Consider the following 19172-nt stretch of genomic DNA (forward strand, 5'->3'; position numbering starts at 1 on the left):
ACCAGGTGCTCTACTCCGACATGAGGGTCGCGCAGCACGGTCGACTACTACGCGTCCAACCAGGGTGCCTTCTTCGACGATTTCGTGGCGGCGATGACCAAGCTCGGGAGGATTGGGGTCAAGACATCGGCCACCGGCGGCGAGATACGCTGGGACTGCCGGTTGCCGAACTAGTTGCTAGTTAATCTCGCGGGCAGTGCTGCCGCGACGCATTAAAACGAATATGAAGCAAATAAATGGAGTCCGTGCGCAAGTTGACAAATTGTCAGATAACATTTGTTCGATATAAGTTTCGGACGACAATATTTGTTCGACATAAGTTCGACATAATCAACTAAGTCCCAGGAGTGTAGGGATGTCTCGGACGCCTCTGTCTCTTCAAATTTGTAGACAACACATTGAGAGTGTAGCCAACGTCGGTGTGGTTGCGTTGCCGGTGCGTACGGCTCGTACCCTGCAAGTATATGATATGCATGATTACTTATAATCTGTATGATCGTTAGTTCATGGAGCCTACGTATTTAAAGAAACTACCTTTGTTACTACCTGTGAGGCTCCTTGGGTACCCAGCGGGGCACCACCTAGCTGACACATGCCGATCTCGTCCTGCTGCCAATCGTCCCACTGGTGGTGCTGTATGCGGAAGCCCGGGGGTCGTCGTCGTCCTCGTTGTCCTCGTTTGCAGGGTCCTTCCCAGCGCTATGATATGGTGGTGTAGGCACTGCGGAAGCGGCACCTATTACCGGCTGAGAAGAGCCGGCTGGTGTCCTCAAAGAGCCAGAAGACGTGCCACCCGACTGCGTCGGGTAATCGGGTTCCACCCAAGGAGTGTCCATGTAGCTTAGCTTCTGAGCTAGCTTCCTGCAGCTCTTCTTCACCTTTTGCATAAATAAACGTTAAAGTAAGTGCATTTCACAAACGCATATACACTAAAGAAACATTTTCGGAACGGACAAGTTTATGTTTACCTCCATAAAAGCCTCGAGAACACCTAGCCCCTACCCTCTAGACTCGTGAAGCCGAAACGCTGCTTCGTTGGACAACCTTGACAAATTGTGTCGCCTAGGTACAGAAACGTGATTGGACAGTTTTAGTACACATACTTAATATCAAATGGATAACAAATTGTACCATTTGAGTATCTTACCACATATCTTTGAAGCGGAACTCTCTGTAGTTGTGTGTCGTCCCTAGTGGCAACATCGTAAACATCTTCGATCACATCTTCCTCACCGTCCTCGTCAATCGCCTCCTCAGTGTACGAGGGCTTGATATGTGTTCTCGTAGACCTGTGAAGCCACCACAGGTACTCGTCGAAGGTATGCTGGTTGTGTGGGGGACCCGCATCGACCGGCTGCCGGTCCCTGTTCTGTCACAACTGGATGTACATGTTGTGTGTCACGCGCCAATCCTTGGTCTTATACCTCTTTCTACGATCATACCTGCAACAAAACGATTGTTAGTTGTACCATGCACACCTCTAAATTATAACTTTGTTATTAATCGATAACGCACCCATGCAATTCTTGGTTGGTGGAGTAAAACGGTGGTGGGTAGCCTGTCATTCTTCCAAACTGCCTACAAACCCTGATGGGCAATTGAATCTCGACCACGTGGAAGGAAATAAGATGGACGTTGTAGCGATACTCATCTGACTCATCCCTAGTGACAGGACTCAGATAGTACTAGAGCTCTAGAGCATCCTAAGGACACCAATGCACCTGAACATTTTGTAATTGAGTTAGGTTGTGATATAGTGTACATCGAACAAGACACATGTATGATAGTAAAGAGAGCATAACCTGGTGTTGTGTCAGGACGTCGAGACAGTCCATGTACTCCCTATACTTACGTCTCGCATTCCCTCTAACTAACTCTGCTTGCGTCTAGATATACAAAGATGTAGGGAGTGTATCCTGCCCGTTCCAATGCTGCATTGAACACGATAATGAATTAACCATTAATAATTTCATCATATGTAACTGCCTTGAAGAATATAGTGGACCGAAGTACTTACCGGTAAACCAGTAACAAGGAGGCTTCCAACGGGCCATCGTTCCCAACACCAAACCTAGAGTAGGTAGGAGCAACCCTCAAGGTTCGCATACCCTGATGTGCGACGGCAGGCAACACATAGCTGTCGATACGTCCATGCCAGGACTACGCTGCCCCAGCTATACGCCGCTATGTTATCCTACGACTGGCGTAGTATGTCAAGAAAAATCCAGTTGATTGTGTTTGCCTGAGGCGTCTGGGAATAGAAAAGAACCAAAGAAGTGTCAGAGCCACACTCTAGCGAACATGTCGATCTGAGCCTCATCAGCCTATGGGTCCAAGGAATCAAAACGCTCTGTGATCCACGACGACGAAACACCGAAACTTTTTCTAAAATTTATCAAAGAAAATGAGACCCGATGGCTGCAGAAAAGCAATACAAGTATTAAAATAGGCTTCAATTTCTCACTTATTTTTCTTGAAAACCTCGTCATTCGGTGGAAGAAAGCCAGTGAACTGAGCCACCAGCTCCCTCCAGTGATTGTTGTCAACTATACCTGTCACTGGAAGTCCCCCCAACCGAAGGCCAAAGATAGCCTTCACATCTTGCAAGGTCAAGGTCATCTCGCCGCAAGATAGGTGGAACGTGTGGGTCTCAGACTTCCACCTGTTATAAGAATAGAACGATTGTTAATTACCTCAAATTTGTTATAAGAAAGTTTACGTATAATGAAGGCACTCGCACCTGTCTACAGCTGCAGTAACTAGGGCTAGGTCAAGGAGCGGAAGACCGTAGTTGACAACACAGACAAGCTTGAGGAAGCCGACACGTCGTATGTACGGCGCGTAACGCTCGTCCCACTAGTGCGCCCTGGTGTGCGTGCAGGGCCTCAAAGGAGATAAGGGCACCTCTGCGTCGGTGTCAGTCAAGAAGTGTGCTCGGTGCGACTCTTCGTACTCCACCTCAAGAAGGGGGTACAACGGGTGCTGCGTGGGAGGGACCATCCTGTTACAAATTGATAAACGAAGGGTTAGAGTATTCAAATTAACAATATTCAAATTAACATTATGTAGCATTATAAAATCTGAACTACTTGTTATGCAATACGAACACAATATGAAAAGCACATATATATATTCAAAGTAACATTAACAGACATATTAAATAACTCCACTAGAAAAATAAGCAACTTCTAAGTATGGACCTGCTGCCCTCGTCTTCTATGCATGCGGGCGTCCCTGGCGCGACAAGCGTCCGTGGCGCGGAGACCACGCGCGCACATAGCAGGGCAGCGGCGTGGCTCCCTTTTGTGGCCGCTGGCGAACTCATGAAGGAGCCCGACAGCGTCATCTTAGTTCTTAAGATAAGTGAAAAGCGTCTTGCTGATCTTAGGGTTGGGGATTGTTATCGGATTTGGGTAATTTGCATTCCTAGGGTTCGAATTTGAGCAAAAACTGGAGCTTAGTGTTGAAGTTGATTCGACTCCCCTCCTTCTCGATGCTTAAGCGAAACCCTATATTCTGATTTGTCTTAAAGAACTTTGAATCGGACAAATCCGAGGCTATTTAGATCTTAACCAAACACTAATTAGGTCTTAGGGTTCAAGAATTAGGCTAAGCGGCTTCTCGGATACCAATTGTTAGAACTTATACTTAGATAAGATCTTAATTAACCTAATTACAGGAAAGCCTAAACCAAAATTAGCACTTAATTAGGACTTTAATCAATCTTACTTGCTGTCGGCGTGCGTCGTCGTTGTGGTCGTGCGGGCGTCGTGGTGGTGCTGGCGTGTGGGCGCGGCGGGTGACGTTCGTGGCGCGGCCGGCGCGGCGGACACGTTGAAAGGTCCTAATATGGCTAGAGGGGGGGGGTGAATAGCCTATTTAAAAATCTACAAATCAACTAGAGCAATTTAATTAGTATGACAAATAGCGTAATGCAAACTTGCTCTAGCTCTACAAGGGTTGCAAGCCACCTATCCAACAATTCTAGTTGCAATGAATACTTAGGCACACAAACTAGCTATGTAATTACTCACTAAGAGCTCTCAACCTTGCTACTCTAAAGAGCTCAACTAGATGAATGTAAATAATAAAGCAAGCTCTCAATTCTAATTACACTAAAGAGCTTGTATCAACTAGTTTGAAAGAATATAAATGAGTGAGTAGAGTGATTATACCGACGTGTAGGGGATGAACCAATCACAAGATGAATATATAGCCAATCACCGGGAGAATGACAAAGAAGAGAGACAATCGATTTTCTCCCGAGGTTCACGTGCTTGCCAACACGCTACGTCCCCGTTGTGTCGACCAACACTTGGTGGTTCGGCGGCTAAGAGGTGTTTCACAAACCTCGTCCACACGATTGGACACCGCAAGAACCGACCCACAAGTGAGGTAACTCAATGACACGAGCAATTTACTAGAGTTACCTTTCGGCGCTCCGCCGGGGAAGGTACAACTCCCCTCACAATCACCGAAGGCGGCCACGAACAATCACCAACTCGTGCCGATCCTTCACCGCTGCTCCAACCGTCTAGGTGGTGGCAACCACCAAGAGAAACAAGCGAAATCCGCAGCGCAACACGAATACCAAGTGCCACTAGATGCAATCACTCAAGCAATGCACTTGGATTCTCTCCCAATCTCACAATGATGATGGATCAATGGTGGAGATGAGTGGGAGGGCTTTGGCTAAGCTCACAAGGTTGCTATGTCAATGAAAATGTGCAAAAGTTATCCCTTGAGCCAGCCATGGGGCTATAAATAGAGCTCCCATCAAATAGAGCCGTTGTACCCCTTCACTGGGCAAAACACGCTCTGACCGGACGCTCCGGTCATACCGACCGGACGCTGGCCCTCAGCGTCCGGTCGCCCGATGGACGCCACGCATCACCAGCTTCAAACGCTGTTCGTCAGATTTCAACGGCTACGAAGCTGACCGGACGCTCCGGTCAAAACTGACCGGACGCTGAAGCCCCAGCGTCCGGTCGTTTCCAGTAAGCTCCCCGAGGCATGTTTTTTCGACCGGACGCGTCCGGTCCACCTTGACCGGACGCAGCCAGCGTCCGGTGCTCAACCCTTAGCCACTGTGCAGACCCGTCAGTTTGACCGGACGCAGAAACCAGCGTCTGGTGCATCTCAGGTCCAGCGTCCGGTGCAACACCGAAACTGGCGACCTCTCTGCCAGCTCGACCGGACGCAGCCTTTCAGTGTCCGGTCGCTGAGTGACCCAGCGTCCGGTCAGTAGATCGACGCCAGCATCATTTCGACCAACTCCATTTCAACTCTAACTTCTTCACCCTTGCTCAAATGTGCCAACCACCAAGAATTTTGCATCCGGCGCAATAGAAAATAGACATTTCATTTTTCCAAAAGCGCCTTGTGCACATGTGTTAGCATATTTTCACAAATATTTTCAAGGGTGTTAGCACTCCACTAGATCCTAAATGCATATGCAATGAGTTAGAGCATCTAGTGGCACTTTGATAACCGCATTCCGATACGAGTTTCACTCCTCTTAATAGTACGGCTATCTATCCTAAATGTGATCACACTCACTAAGTGTCTTGATCACTAAAACAAAATGGCTCCTACATTTTATACCTTTGCCTTGAGCCTTTTGTTTTTCTCTTTCTTCTTTTCCAAGTTCAAGCATTTGATCATCACCATGCTATCACCATTGTCATGATCTTCGTCATTGCTTCATCACTTGGAGTAGTGCTACCTATCTCATAATCATCTTGATAAACTAGGTTAGCACTTAGGGTTTCATCAATTAACCAAAACCAAACTAGAGCTTTCAATCTCCCCCTTTTTGGTAATTGATGACAACCCTTATACAAAGATATGAATTAAAGTTCATTTGAATCCATGTTGCTTGCCCAAGCTTATTTACCATGTGTAAAGGGTATAGGCAAGTTTCATGAACTCCATATGGTAGTGCTTGCTCCCCCTACATATGTGCTAAGAGTTTGGATTGTAGCTTGCACATATGCTTAGATAGGAAATATAGGAGTCAATTTCTACCAAATGATGCTAATGTATAAGAGATGGACCTTTGAAGCGTGATACCAATCGGAGTGCACCAATATACCATCCTTAGCACCATTAGTAACTAGACATACACAAAAACTAGAATACCCCATGAGATCAACATTAAAAGCAAGGGTCAAGTTTTCATAATGTGAGCATGAGTCTAGTTACTTTTAGCCTATGCATGCTAGTTTTTTATTTCATCATTCAAACCTATAACTAGCATACACCACACAAGCATGAATGTTGAAACTTGGAATTTGTACCATGCGAGCAAATATATGAAATGTTCATTCAAATGCATCATACGAGTTTATGAGCTTGCTCCCCCTACTTGTGTGCTCAAAATTTTAATTGGTCCCTTTCCTTTAGCATATCTCTCCCCTTATGTCCAATGCTCCCCTATCACTCATATCTTTGTTTCTCTCCCCCTTTGTCAACAATTAGCACAAAAGGTGAGCTTAAATTATGGATAGGTTGGGGTGAAACCATGTGAAATAAGGATCATTTTCTCAATTTTGGTTCAATCTAGATTACTTGCAAAAGATATTTAACTCGGTTTGATCCAAGGACAAGCTTCTTCACACCTCCAAATAAGGGTTATCTTGTACCATGTTGAGTTAAACACTTATAGCTTATTTTCTAAATCAAACACTAGGTTTACAAGCCCACAAACATGTCATATGCTACCACTAGATATACAAGCAATAGTGGTTCCATATAAGCATCAAATTCATTTGATTTTCATGAATGAGCCTAGGACATGATAGGAATGACTAGATGCTCTAAACAAGTCCTTAGTAATGAATGGATGACATGTCAATCAACTTTACCTTGCTTTGCTCGAAGGAGAGGCATGTCATATAATGGGGGTGCATCAACACATATTGGAGAAGTCAAGTATGTTCAATTCATTCCTTAGCTTGCAAAACCTCTTCTCATCAAGCGGCTTGGTGAATATGTCGGCAAGTTGATCTTCGGTGCCCACACTCTCTATGCAAATGTCCCCTTTTTGTTGGTGATCTCTTATGAAATGATGGCGGACATCAATATGCTTTGTTCTTGAGTGTTGAACCGGGTTGTTGGTGAGCTTGACGGCACTTTCATTGTCACATAGCAATGGCACTTGCTTGAACTTGATTCCAAAGTCACTCAAAGTGGCCTTCATCCAAAGTAATTGTGCACAACAACTACCGGCCGAAATGTACTCCGCTTCGGCGGTTGAAAGTGCTACACTATTTTGCTTCTTTGATGACCAAGATACAAGTGATCTTCTCAATAGTTGACATGTGCCTGATGTGCTCTTTCTCTCAACTTTGTATCCCGCATAATCGGAATCCGAATATCCAATCAACTCAAATTTTGCTCCTTTGGGATACCATAATCCAACATGTTGTGTATGCTTCAAGTACCTCAATATTCTCTTTGTTGCCTTCAAATAACTTTCCCTTGGTGAGGCTTGAAATCTAGCACACATGCATACACTAAACATTACATCCGGTCTTGATGCGATCACATAGAGTAGACTTCCAATCATAGACCGATACATCTTTTGATCCACCATGTTGCCACTAGCATCACTATCCAAGCTTCCACTTGTCCCCATTGGTGTACTAATAGCTTTACTCTCATCCATTTCAAACTTCTTGAGCATGTCCTTGATATACTTGCCTTGACTCACAAATGTGCCATTCTCCATTTGCTTGATTTGAAGACCAAGGAAGTAACTAAGTTCTCCAATCATAGACATCTCAAACTCACTTGCCATCATCTTGCCAAACTCCTCACAAAATTCTTGATTTGTTGATCCAAAAATGATGTCATCAACATAGATTTGCATTACAAACAAGTCATTTCCAAGCCTTTTGGTGAAGAGAGTGGTGTCAACCTTTCCCATCTTGAATCCCTTAGAGAGTAGAAAATCCCTCAATCTCTCATACCATGCTCTAGGTGCTTGTTTCAATCCATACAAAGACTTTTCTCAACTTGAACACATGGTTGGGTTTATTTTCATCTTCAAAACCGGGAGGTTGCTCAACATACACAAGCTCATTGATGTACCCATTGAGAAATGCACTTTTCACATCCATTTGGTACAACTTGATGTTGTGGGCACATGCATAAGCTAGCAAGATCCTAATTGCTTCTAATCTTGCAACCGGGGCATATATTTCCCCAAAGTCAAGACCTTCAACTTGAGTGTAACCTTGAGCCACTAATCTTGCTTTGTTCCTTATCACTATCCCATCTTGATCTTGCTTGTTCCGAAAGACCCACTTGGTTCCAATCACATTATGACCCTTAGGCCTCTCAACTAACTCCCATACTTGGTTTCTTGTGAAGTTGTTTAGCTCTTCATGCATAGCATTGACCCAATCAACATCATTCAAAGCTTCATCTATCTTCCTCCGCTTCCAGCGCGGTCAACCCCGCGTCCAGCGCGGCGAGGCGGGCGGGCAGACAGAGGGAGGGCGGCGGCTCGCGGACCATATTTATCTAGGACTGCCGTGCCGTGGGCTATGACGCATCAGTACCGCGCCAAGATCTGTGACACTACAGACCCTGCCACATCACCGGTCAACGTCCCGGTCGTCGCCACGTCACCCCTCGCTGCGGGTGGTCAGACGAAGACTCGTCTTCCTCCGTTTCCGGCCGAACGGTCGGATCTCCTCCCCCCAACAATGGCCGCCTCCCACCTCCCCACGCTCCTCCTCCTCCTCCTCCTCCTCGTCCTCGCCGCCGTCGCGCCGAGGCCCTCCAGCGCGCGCCACATCATCACCTTCGCCCCTTCCAGCGCGGTCAACCCCGCGTCCCTAGCTTGGGACCCCACGGCGCAGCACTTCGTCGTCGCCGGCGGCGGCGATGCCGTCCTTTCCGTCTCCGACGCTGGGGTAACCGAGTCGATCGTCTCCTCTGGCGCCTCCTCCGTCGCCGTCGACGACCGCCGACGCCGCCTCCTCGTCGCTTCCACGGGGTCCGTCTCCACCTTCGATCTCCGCTCCCCGCGCCCGCACCGCCTCATCCTCTCCACGCTGGTCCTGGACCCCGCCCCTCCGGGCGGCATCGCTGTGGACCCGCACACCGGGAGCGCCTTCTTCACCGTGGGCGCCCGAATCTACAAGCTGTCCATAGAGGGCGACCTCGCCACGCTCGCCTCCGCGCCGGCGCTCGGCTCCGATCCCCTAGCCTCGCTCACCGCACACGTGAGCCGAGGCTTCCTGCTCGTGGGCCAGCCCAGCACGGGCCGCATCCTCCGCGTCAACATGGAGGACGGTGCCACGAGGACCGTGTCCTGCGCCCTCACGCTCCCCACGCCGATCGTCGTGGCGGTCCGGACCGATGGGGCGATGGCGGTGGGCGGGGCCGCGGGGCTGCGCCTCGTCGTGAGCAACGACGGGTGGGCGTCGTGCGGGGTGCGCGACGAGGCTGCGCCCGCGCCCGACGGCCCCGTGGCCGCGGTGGCGGTGCGGGAGCGGCGACGGGTGTACGCGCTGGTGGAGGCGGAGGCGATGGACGGGGGCAACAAGTGGCGGATCGAGGAGGCCTCGTGGAAATCGGAGTCGGAGGGGGAGATGGTGGTGGTGCTCGTCTTCGTGGGCGTCGCCCTCGTCATCTTCATGTTCTGGAGGTTCCAGATGCGCCAGCTCGCCGGCAACATGAACAAGAAGATCAGATAGTACCAATGCAATAATGTCTCCTTCCTTCCTTTGTTTTTGAAGAATCTGTAGTCAAGTGCTTTTTGTCATGCCGTAGTTGGTGTAGCTAGATACTTGTGGATTAGACACGTTAGTGATATCTATATGAATTGTGAGTCTGTGATCTTACTTGGATAGTTCTTGATAAGTTATTAAGGCAAAAATCAGGAGAATCAATGTTCCTAGTTAGCTACTGTACTTGCAAATTTACACATTGTAATAGAAAAAGGTTACTTTACAGTTTTTGTTATGATGGTAAACCGAGATCGGTTTAATTATTTGTATGTTCTGTTTGAAGATATGCCGCGTTTTCGATTTGCATTTTGCTTTGTAGCCTGCATCAGGCCAGAATCTGCCGATATGTAAAAGCTGCCCAGCCTAATACTCTGGTTTCTCACTTCTAATAGAGGGCTTCTGTTTCTGCAGTTTAGGCCACGTTTAGTTGGCGCCGGAATCGGCATTTGCACAGGGTTTAATGTGACGGTAAATACTGTAGCAATTTCGTTTGTATCTGTGAATTATTATCTAAACATTCACTAATTAGGCTCAAAAGATTCGTCTAGCAAAGTTCAACTAAACTGTGCAATTAGTTTTTGATTTCATCTACATTTAGTACTCCATATATGTACCGCAGGTTTGATGTGATGGAGAATCTTCTTTTTGCATAGTGCCAAAGTTAGGAGTTTAGTGGGAACTAAACATGACCTTATCATCAAAATCAGGCCTAGTCATTGACAGTTAGGGAAAATTCCCATATGCTCAGTCGTGACGTACTCCCTCCGTTTCAAATTATAAGTCGTTTTGACTTTTTTGTTTCATCTATTATCTATATGCGTAGCAAAATAGATGTAAAAAAAAGTCAAAGCGACTTATAGTCTGAAATGGAGGAGTAGAAACGCATCTGGTCTCCTATGCGGGACGGGGCAATTCTAAAGATGTTCAGGATCTGCGGTTGGCTCAAGGTCACAAGGGTCTTAGCCATTTAAAAAATTCCTGCTGTTATAAACAATGATACAAATGGAGAAATACCTAGCAGAATGATATTGAGGCTAATGAGCTAATGGTAGAAAAAAAAAATTCGGTGGTCTTGAAGTACACTGGATATTAAATGGTATGGACAGAAGCGGTGATGTCCATTGTTCAACAAATATTTCTGAGACTCACAAAATAAAAAAAAATATTTCTGAGACTCAGAGAATATTTGTTTGTTTGAAATGACTTCATTCGGTTAAAGAAGTGTTATTTTGATGGGATGTCTTCAAAACGCAAGTTTTGTCTCAATATTTTGAGACCAATAAATAATTCAGTTTTCCAAAATGGCACTCTATTTTCGCCGATAAGGGCGGGCTTGGTGCAAGCGGTAGAGTCTTACCGTCTGTGACCGAAAGGTCCCGGGTTCGAGTCGCGGTCTCCTCGCATTGCACAGGCGAGGGTAAGGCTTGCCACTGACACCCTTCCCCAGACCCCGCACAGAGCGGAAGCTCTCTGCACTAGATACGCCTTTTTTTTTTTTTGTAGTTGACTTCCCATGCTAGTAAAAAAGTGTAGTTTTCCAAAATGGCACTATTTTCACCCAGGAATCCAAAACTATGGGGTTTTATATCCACCTCAACTGAAAGATTAACCCGATGCAAACCCTGTAACATAACCTGAAGTCATCGTAGTTTTTTGAGCGAAAAATACAGCAGGGAGGCCCCCACTGTAAGATTTTATTAAAAAAGAAAAGAAAAGCAAAAGCCAAAAACAAAAACCACTCAAGGCTCAAGAGGCTAAGGGAGCCACTGGTCAGCTAAGAACTAAGAAAATGAGTCTATAGAAAGGAGGAAAACAAAGCGCTTGTCTTCGGACATTCTAAGAGCTTAGTCTAGCCTCATCCAAAAAGGAGCATTTCCATGAGGAGAAAGAGGGTCGTCCTCTGTCAAAAATAAAGTTATTTTGCTGCTTCCATATGTGCCAGGCAGCAATGATGAAGATCTCCATAAAGAAGGGATTTTGATATTGCTTTTTGGACTGCATCATCGTGTGGAAGAAATCACTTTGAAGTCATCGTAGTCTCAATGAAAAAGAAATTGAATGTACTCTCACATGAAGCATGATAACAAAGTGTGATATGCATAGCCAATATTTGACTGTGGAAAATGAAGCATAGACAAACACTCATATATGTAGATATAAGTGTAAATGAACCAAGATTATTTTTGGTAGAATTAAAGCCATTAGAATATATGCATATGCATACTTCTAGTGAGTCACAGATAAACATGTTATTAACCAGCCTGTCTTGGTAAAATTCTGACGAAGTAAGTAGCGGCCATCTTTTCTCGAGAAAGTGCAGAGCCAGATACAACTGTGAAGCACGACATGAAAGACAATCGCCGTAGGCTTTGCCATAGCAATGGCTAAGCGCAACATGATGCTCCTCAGGCCCCATCGACGGATGTGGAATGGGGACTAGAATTTAGAACAGCTTTTGGTGGAGACATAGGAGTGAGAAGCACTTTTTTTAACCATTGGCCCTTTTAACTGCAGCAAACCTTGTTGGTGGTTGGATAGCGAAGCTAACAACTCAGATGAAACAATTGGTCAGAATGAGGAGCGCATGCGGATGCGCCTTTCTCCACTGTCCTGTTGGTCATCAATCCTCATAATTTCACCTGCTGAGCTCCCCCTTGAAGCCAGTTCCAAGCTAATGAGCCTCAGTAGTCATAACTGTCACAGCGTGTACAAATTTTGGAGAACTTGCAATGCACCAAAGGGCAAAACTGAAGGGTCCTCAATGTCAACAGATGTCCCGAAGCTATACCAGTAAGGTGCTACAATCCCTCTGTTTTTGCCATCTTATCACCAAATGCCACAAGGACTGCAAAGCCCCATACTCTACGCAGTTGCATGGTTTCATTACAATACTTATATTTTGACATGCTAAATCCTCAAAATTCGCACTAACTTGTAAACCTGAGCACTTCTAGATGGCAATGCCGATTCCAAGGAGTTGCGACAACCATCAGCTCTTTTGTCACAAGTCCTCCGCATATACTGACTACTCTTGAGGGTTCCACATCCACCATATGTAGTTTCATCCGTGTTGAAGATGAGTTGGTATTCCCCAGCTTCTTCCACACCAACATGATATGACTGATGGGAGACTTCGGGATTGAAGTTAAATACGAAAAGGAAAGGCCCTCTTGTGAAAGATATGACCATGCTTGTGTCATCACAGTGAAGAATGTTGGGTGAACCTCTAGAAATTATCCTTTCATTTTCATCCAAGCTCATGACATCCTTGTCAAAGTTAAATACATGTTTATGAAAACCTTTCTCCAATAGTTCCCATTGCCGATTAGCAAACTGGAAAGAATAGTCATTGCTTGGCATAGGAAATTCAACTCTTTCTGGATGTGCAAACTCATTGCCCATGAAGTTAAGATAAGCGCCTCCGCTTGTTGTGAAAGTAATTAGTTTGATAATTTTCAGTAACGAAGAAGCTCTGATCAAATCATCGTCAACAGAACCAACAGAGCACTTTCCTGAATTAAGAATTATCTGAGCGAAAGACTTGCGTCCTGATATGGACTGGTTATGATTTTCAACATACGAGAGCATATTCTGGTTACTGCTTACTAATACTTTAATAATCTTATTCATGCTCCATTCTCGTTCAGGAACATTTTCAAGATGCCACAACCACATTTCTGGAACAGTCAGATTGACCCAGTAGTCGAATCCTAATCCACCTTGAGTGGTTGGCTCACATAATCCAGGATAAAATGTTGCATCTTCAGCAATTGTTATAATATCTGGATGAAGCTGATGTAACATTTCATTTGCTAGAATTAGATATATCAGTGCATCCTTGTCAACATACTGATTGCAATACTCTTCCATGGCACCAGTAAAAGTAGAAAACCCATTATGAGTATATAACATAGAAGACAAAGAGTGAAACTGGAATCCATCAATCCGGTATTCAGTGACCCACCAATTCAAATTGGACAACAAAAAGTGCAGAACATCCACATCATCATATTTAAACATCCTGGTGCCCCAATACTTGTGATGCCCTCTTTTTCCGCTGTGGAAGTAACAGTCATTAGAGCCATCATAAAGTGATAAGCCAACCAGTTCATCTGCAGATGCATAGGAGTGGACAATATCCAGAAGCACCACTAATCCAAGGCCATGTGCCTCATCGACTAATTTCTTAAAGTCATCTGGGGTGCCAAATCTGCTGCTGACTGCAAAATAATTAGTGACCTTATAGCCAGTGGAGGAGTAATCCTTGTGCTCCACAACACCAATCAGTTGAACAGCATTATATCCAGCCTTTTTTATATGAGGTAGGACTTTGGATGTGAACTCCTGAAATGATGAAACCTTTTGCTCTGATCCACTTATGCCAACATGGCATTCATATATTCTAAGTGAACCCTTCACCTTTGGCCGTCCAAATCTCCATTTGTAAATTTCTTCAGGAGGAGGTTCCCAATGCACTGCATAGGATTGCTTCCCTTCAGCATCTGGAAGAACGTATGTAGCCCAAGCAGGAATACGTTCTAAAGCACCATCAGGAGTATTAAAATAAACCCTGTACTTGTCCTTATGAGAAATCGTTGGGACATATTTCTCAAGCCATGCTATTCGGCCTTTCCTCATTTCAACCCAGTAAGCAAGGGGAGGTTTCTTTGCTTGAAACTTTTCAAATGATGCACGATCCGTCACAACATTGAAAATGTCAAACAGCTGGCCGTTGTCAATGATATCATAGGAAGGCAACAAGCTTGAGGAGTCAGCCTTCTGCGACGCTTTAAATTCATTGTATCTTGTTTGGGCATCAGGAATTTCACCTAGCTCCTCCTCTGTTTGTGGACCATTTGGGCCAAACATTTGCTCATATAGCTTCACAACCATCTCTAACTGAGACTTACGTGACCTGATTTCTCCAGGTTCCCAATACTCTTCTTTCATCCTACGCATTATTTCTTCAGCATCAATGCCATTGTCACCTTTATCATAATCATCCACATAATTGTATTCCTGGAAAAAATATTCATCTTGTTCTTGCCCTTCTCTGAGCTTATCTTCAAGTATGATAAACCAATATCCAAAATCATCATGTCCTAAATGACCTTCCCTGGCACAGTTTTCAGTTGGCGACCACTGATTAAAATCATCAACCACAGAACAATAGCGAGCACCTGGAGCCCACTCCATGAAATCGATGCGGTGCTGTCGATGCCGGTGCATGCCCAATAACTCAAACCCAGAAGATACCTCTTTAAGATCAATAAACCGAGAACATAGCTCCCATCTGCGGTCCTTCAAGGCCTTGTGCCGGTCACGGAGGAACTGGGCGAAGGCGCGGTCCGAGACGCCGAGCTTGGCGAGGAAGCCCACGGGGTCGACGGCGTCGCCACGGCCACCGGGGCGCTGCTGCCTCTGCTCCCGCGGCCTGGGCGGGCGCTCGCGAGGCGCGGGCGAGGAAGAAGACGAGTCGCAGCGAAATGGGTAACCATGCCGGCGTCCGGGATGAGGGCGACAGCTTGGTGGGAGATGTCCGCGGCCCGCGGAGATTGGGCAGCCGTCGGCGCCGACAAGGGGAGGTGGGGGCCGCGGGACAAGGAGGAATAGAGGGCACGACGCCATAGTTTTGAGGTTGGTGCCGTGGCTGAGGAAAGGGAGGGTGGAGCGCCGGGAGTTGCGGCGCGCGGGAGGGTGGAGCGCCGGGAGTTGCGGCGCGCCGGAGACCAAGAACGGCCGGCGACGGCAATGGTTTTGGGGAGGGATAAGCTTGGGCTGAATGACAGAAACGAGTGTGATGATGTTTTTTCCCCCCCCCCCCCCCCTAAAATTGCAATTTGCACTTGCATACGATGCAAATGGAAAGAGGGCCGATTGCAGCCCGATGGGGAGAAGCGGCCCAACTAGACGGGATTCCCCGGAGGACCCGAGGCGGCCACTCAAATAAGCAATTGGGAAGGGCCCGAGCCCGACCGTCAGGATCGCTCGAAGCCGCCCCAGGGCCCAAGCTAGGGCTCCTCTGCCACAAGGCCTTCACCCCGTCCAATCGCCGCCGGCCGCCGCCCTCCGGCATGTACAACGGCATCGGGCTGCAGACCCCGCGGGGGTCCGGCACGACCGGCCACGTCCAGACAAGCAAGTTCCTCGCCAAGCCCCGGCACTCTCCCTCCTCCCCCTCTCCCTCTGAGGCCGGCGGCGGGATGCGGAAGCCGAACAAGGACATCATCGAGCACGACCGGAAGCGACAGGTGGAGCTGCGGCTGCTCGTGCTGAGGGACGCGCTCGAGGAGCAGGGGTACACGGAGGCCGAGATCGAGGCACGCGTTGACGAGGCGCGCAAGGCTGCCGAGGCCGAGGCGGCAGCCGAGGAGGTGGACGAAGGCCGACCACCTCTCCAGCGCAAAGGGTATGGGCATATTGAGCAGTTAGGTTTCTCATTGGTGCGTCTCACTGTTGTATTTCTTCAGTGAGCCTGCTGGTTGGATTCAGGCCAACAGTTGTTTTCCTCTCGTAACGAGCCAACGTCAGCCGGGCTTATCAGTCCGGAAAGCAACCAGCCCGGGCGAATTATCTCAGTTCGTGTGCTATTGTGTTGTCCTAGCAGTTCTGAAGCAATATCTGCACTTTCATGTTGGGTTTGGTATTCTATTGCGTATCTTCGAAGTGAAATTGACGTCCTCTCTGCGTTTGAGATGCTTATTCGTTTGTTATCTCTGATGAAAATATGAAATGATGTGCAATAGTATTAGTTTAAGACTAGGTGGCACACCGTAGTTTGCACTTTACATGTTTCATTCATTCGATTGTTGTTCTGTTTGAAAATGCTGCTGCAATTTATTTCTCACACAAGATGATGATTCCTCTCAGGTTCACGGACACACAGAGCCACCATGCCGCAGAACAGAAGGAGAAGCAGCTTCGGACTATGAGGGCTGCTTTTGGGCTAGACGGCGAGAATGTGCACAAGAAAGGTGGGCTGTAGAAACTGATGTGGAGAGCTTGTTGCAAGGAAGCAAGGAGCAATGGGCGTATTCAGATACAGGCTATGTCGCTATGATCATACACAAGGCGATGAAGATGTAGAAGAGTTTCGTCCTAATTTGTGTACTAAAATGTGACCTTGAAGACACCTAAAGTATGCTAATGTAATCTGAAACCAGGGTTGTCAGTAGTATGCAATTGTTCTGAATCTTATGAGAAGACGTCAACTTAAAATGAACTTCAGACCTACATCATATGAAGTACCAGAAGAATTTGCAATGCGGCGATATGGTTTGGTTCCTGACATCGCATTCTGAAACTCTTGTTGTATTCTAAATCTTGTAAATGCCATGCACCATGAGAAGGCACCAAGGGTATTATAAAATGGGGGATATATAACTAAATATTCATTGATCGTTAACATGCTTGCAGGGGAGAAGAAACAGCAAGACATTTGAGCTTGGATCAGACTAATCTGCAGAACATTAAGCTTCGATCAGACTAATCTGCGGAACGCATAATTCTAGCAAACAAACGCAATGCATTCAGCTGGAAGGATATAAATCTTCCATCATGTAGATTCTAGCCACTCGGGTGTGAAAGTAAGCCTGTTCTCAGAGTCCACTTTTCAGCAAACTGAATAAGCTTCAGTCATAACTCATATGCAGATGGAAACCTTCCAGTGTTGAAAGCTTGTTTGCCCCTTGGATGCTCATTTATTTGTTGTCTCTGATGAAAATGGTGTTGTAGAATAGTAATTTCTGACTAGATGGCACACGAATTTGTTTACATTTTTCATTTGTTTTCTGTCCTGTTTGGATATGTCTCTCACAAGATGGTGATTCTTTGTTAGTTTCACCGCTGAATGCATTGCGTAGGACACTATTCGCCGCAAATGTTGTAGGAAGAGTAACTTTAGATATGGACTACGATCATGATTCATGACACAAGGCGATTAAGATGTAGAAGAGTTTCATCTAGTGTGTACACGAGACCCAGAACGCACCTTAAGTATACCAATGTAATCTAAAGCCATTGGTCGCCATAAGTATTAATACAACAGTATGCAATTCTTTTGAACTCTTTGGGAAGGAGGAGGAGGCAAGATGAGCATGCGCATATATATATTCATGGACTGTTAACTATTTGAGACTTGGATTTTCTGAAAGATCAGAATAATTTGGAATGCGCTGATATGGGCCCTGTTTGGATCTATGGGTTAGAGCTAGTTTGGGCTAGTTGGAGCTCAACTAGCACTAAAGTAGCCAAACAGGAGGGCTAGAGTGGGTTATTTAGAACTAGCCCACCCTAAAAAACTATCTCCCCAAAGAGGTGATTATTTGGGCTAGTTGGGGCTATTTGAGGTGGGATCCACTATTTTCTCTCTACTTTCACCCGCACCAATGATTTAGAAAACACATTTATTATCATTTTAACCCTTGTATCCAAACATCTCTTAGGCTAGAGTTAGTTCAGGGCTAATCCTGAGCTAGAAACTAACTCTAACCTCTAGCTGTGCTAGAGTATCCAAACAGGGCCATGGTCTGGTTCCTCGCATCACACATTCGCTGTATCGTGTATCATCTATCAAAGTAGCAGCATACTCCGAAAATACTTTGTATCATGGTGCAGTTAGCAAACTTCAAAAATAGCAGCGAATCTTCAGTTAGCAAACTCCAAAATAGCAGCTAATCTTACTCCAAAGACGTAACTAACCTATTGCGACAAGCAGCATGTTGTGTCAAAAATATTCGAAGGCAACTGTTGAATTTTTTTTATTATTGACAAAGGCTACATACCTACAAATAAAAAGAGAACTAAGCCATAAAATTTCCAGCTAAACCAGAGCCAGTCTTATCACTGTATACATATTTGAATACCACGATAACCCACTTTATGGTAGAACCCGCCCAAAATACCAATTCCATACCTCACCATACATGCCGTTTCATCTTCACACCCATAATGAAGCACATGGGAATATGTAAGACGACTACAAAACCCAAATGTGTCCACTTTGATAGATGATACATCGAATAAATCACAAATCGCTATAACCTAGAATGTACCATTTGCAAAGCAGACAATAGTTATCATACCAGTTCAAAAACTTTATAATGCATCACTCCACAGGAAAATTAAAACATCAAGTAGGATTACATAAAATGGGTGATACAGTTAAATAAAACATGTCAAGCATTATATTACAGAACCCTATATCAAGCCTACAAAAGAAATGATGTTCCATAGGTGTGAAAACCAATCTCATAGCGCTATTCTCGCTTCTGATGTCCAGTAGCCCCAATTTGAATACCAAGATAACCCATTTTATCGTAGTCCCTGCCCAAAATACCAATGCCAGATCTCACCATACATGTCGTTTCATCTTCACACCCATAATGAAGCACAGGAGAATATGTAAGACGACTACAAAACCTAAATGTG

At 45.9% G+C, this 19172-nt stretch overlaps 3 protein-coding genes across 3 annotated transcripts; 2 read left to right on the forward strand and 1 right to left on the reverse strand.

Annotated features, from left to right (window-relative positions):
- Positions 1-8714: 8714 nt before the first annotated feature.
- On the forward strand, positions 8715-9869 carry LOC136452452 (uncharacterized). Its single transcript, XM_066453068.1, has one exon. It carries the CDS (start codon positions 8715-8717, stop codon positions 9708-9710), a length of 996 nt encoding a protein of 331 aa, XP_066309165.1. The 3' UTR covers positions 9711-9869.
- Positions 9870-11867: 1998 nt separating this feature from the next.
- Positions 11868-15524, reverse strand: LOC136452453 (1,4-alpha-glucan-branching enzyme 3, chloroplastic/amyloplastic). Its single transcript, XM_066453069.1, has one exon. It carries the CDS (start codon positions 15369-15371, stop codon positions 12651-12653), a length of 2721 nt encoding a protein of 906 aa, XP_066309166.1. The 5' UTR covers positions 15372-15524; the 3' UTR covers positions 11868-12650.
- A 212-nt stretch (positions 15525-15736) lies between these two features.
- On the forward strand, positions 15737-17028 carry LOC136452454 (pre-mRNA-splicing factor cwc-21-like). Its single transcript, XM_066453070.1, has 2 exons — positions 15737-16152; positions 16614-17028. Exons 1-2 carry the CDS (start codon positions 15818-15820, stop codon positions 16726-16728), a joined length of 450 nt encoding a protein of 149 aa, XP_066309167.1. The 5' UTR covers positions 15737-15817; the 3' UTR covers positions 16729-17028.
- The last annotated feature ends 2144 nt before the right edge of the window (positions 17029-19172 follow it).

The sequence above is a fragment of the Miscanthus floridulus genome, chromosome 5, assembly GCF_019320115.1.
Source record: "Miscanthus floridulus cultivar M001 chromosome 5, ASM1932011v1, whole genome shotgun sequence".
NCBI lineage: Eukaryota > Viridiplantae > Streptophyta > Magnoliopsida > Poales > Poaceae > Miscanthus > Miscanthus floridulus.

Excerpts from the sequence above, each read along its gene's own strand:
- LOC136452452 (XM_066453068.1), top strand. The coding sequence starts at position 8,715 with ATGGCCGCCTCCCACCTCCCCACGCTCCTCCTCCTCCTCCTCCTCCTC.
- LOC136452454 (XM_066453070.1), top strand. The coding sequence starts at position 15,818 with ATGTACAACGGCATCGGGCTGCAGACCCCGCGGGGGTCCGGCACGACC. Across the intron at positions 16,153-16,613 it reads CCACCTCTCCAGCGCAAAGG|GTTCACGGACACACAGAGCC; the intron begins GTATGGGCATAT and ends GATTCCTCTCAG.
- LOC136452453 (XM_066453069.1), bottom strand. The coding sequence starts at position 15,371 with ATGGCGTCGTGCCCTCTATTCCTCCTTGTCCCGCGGCCCCCACCTCCC.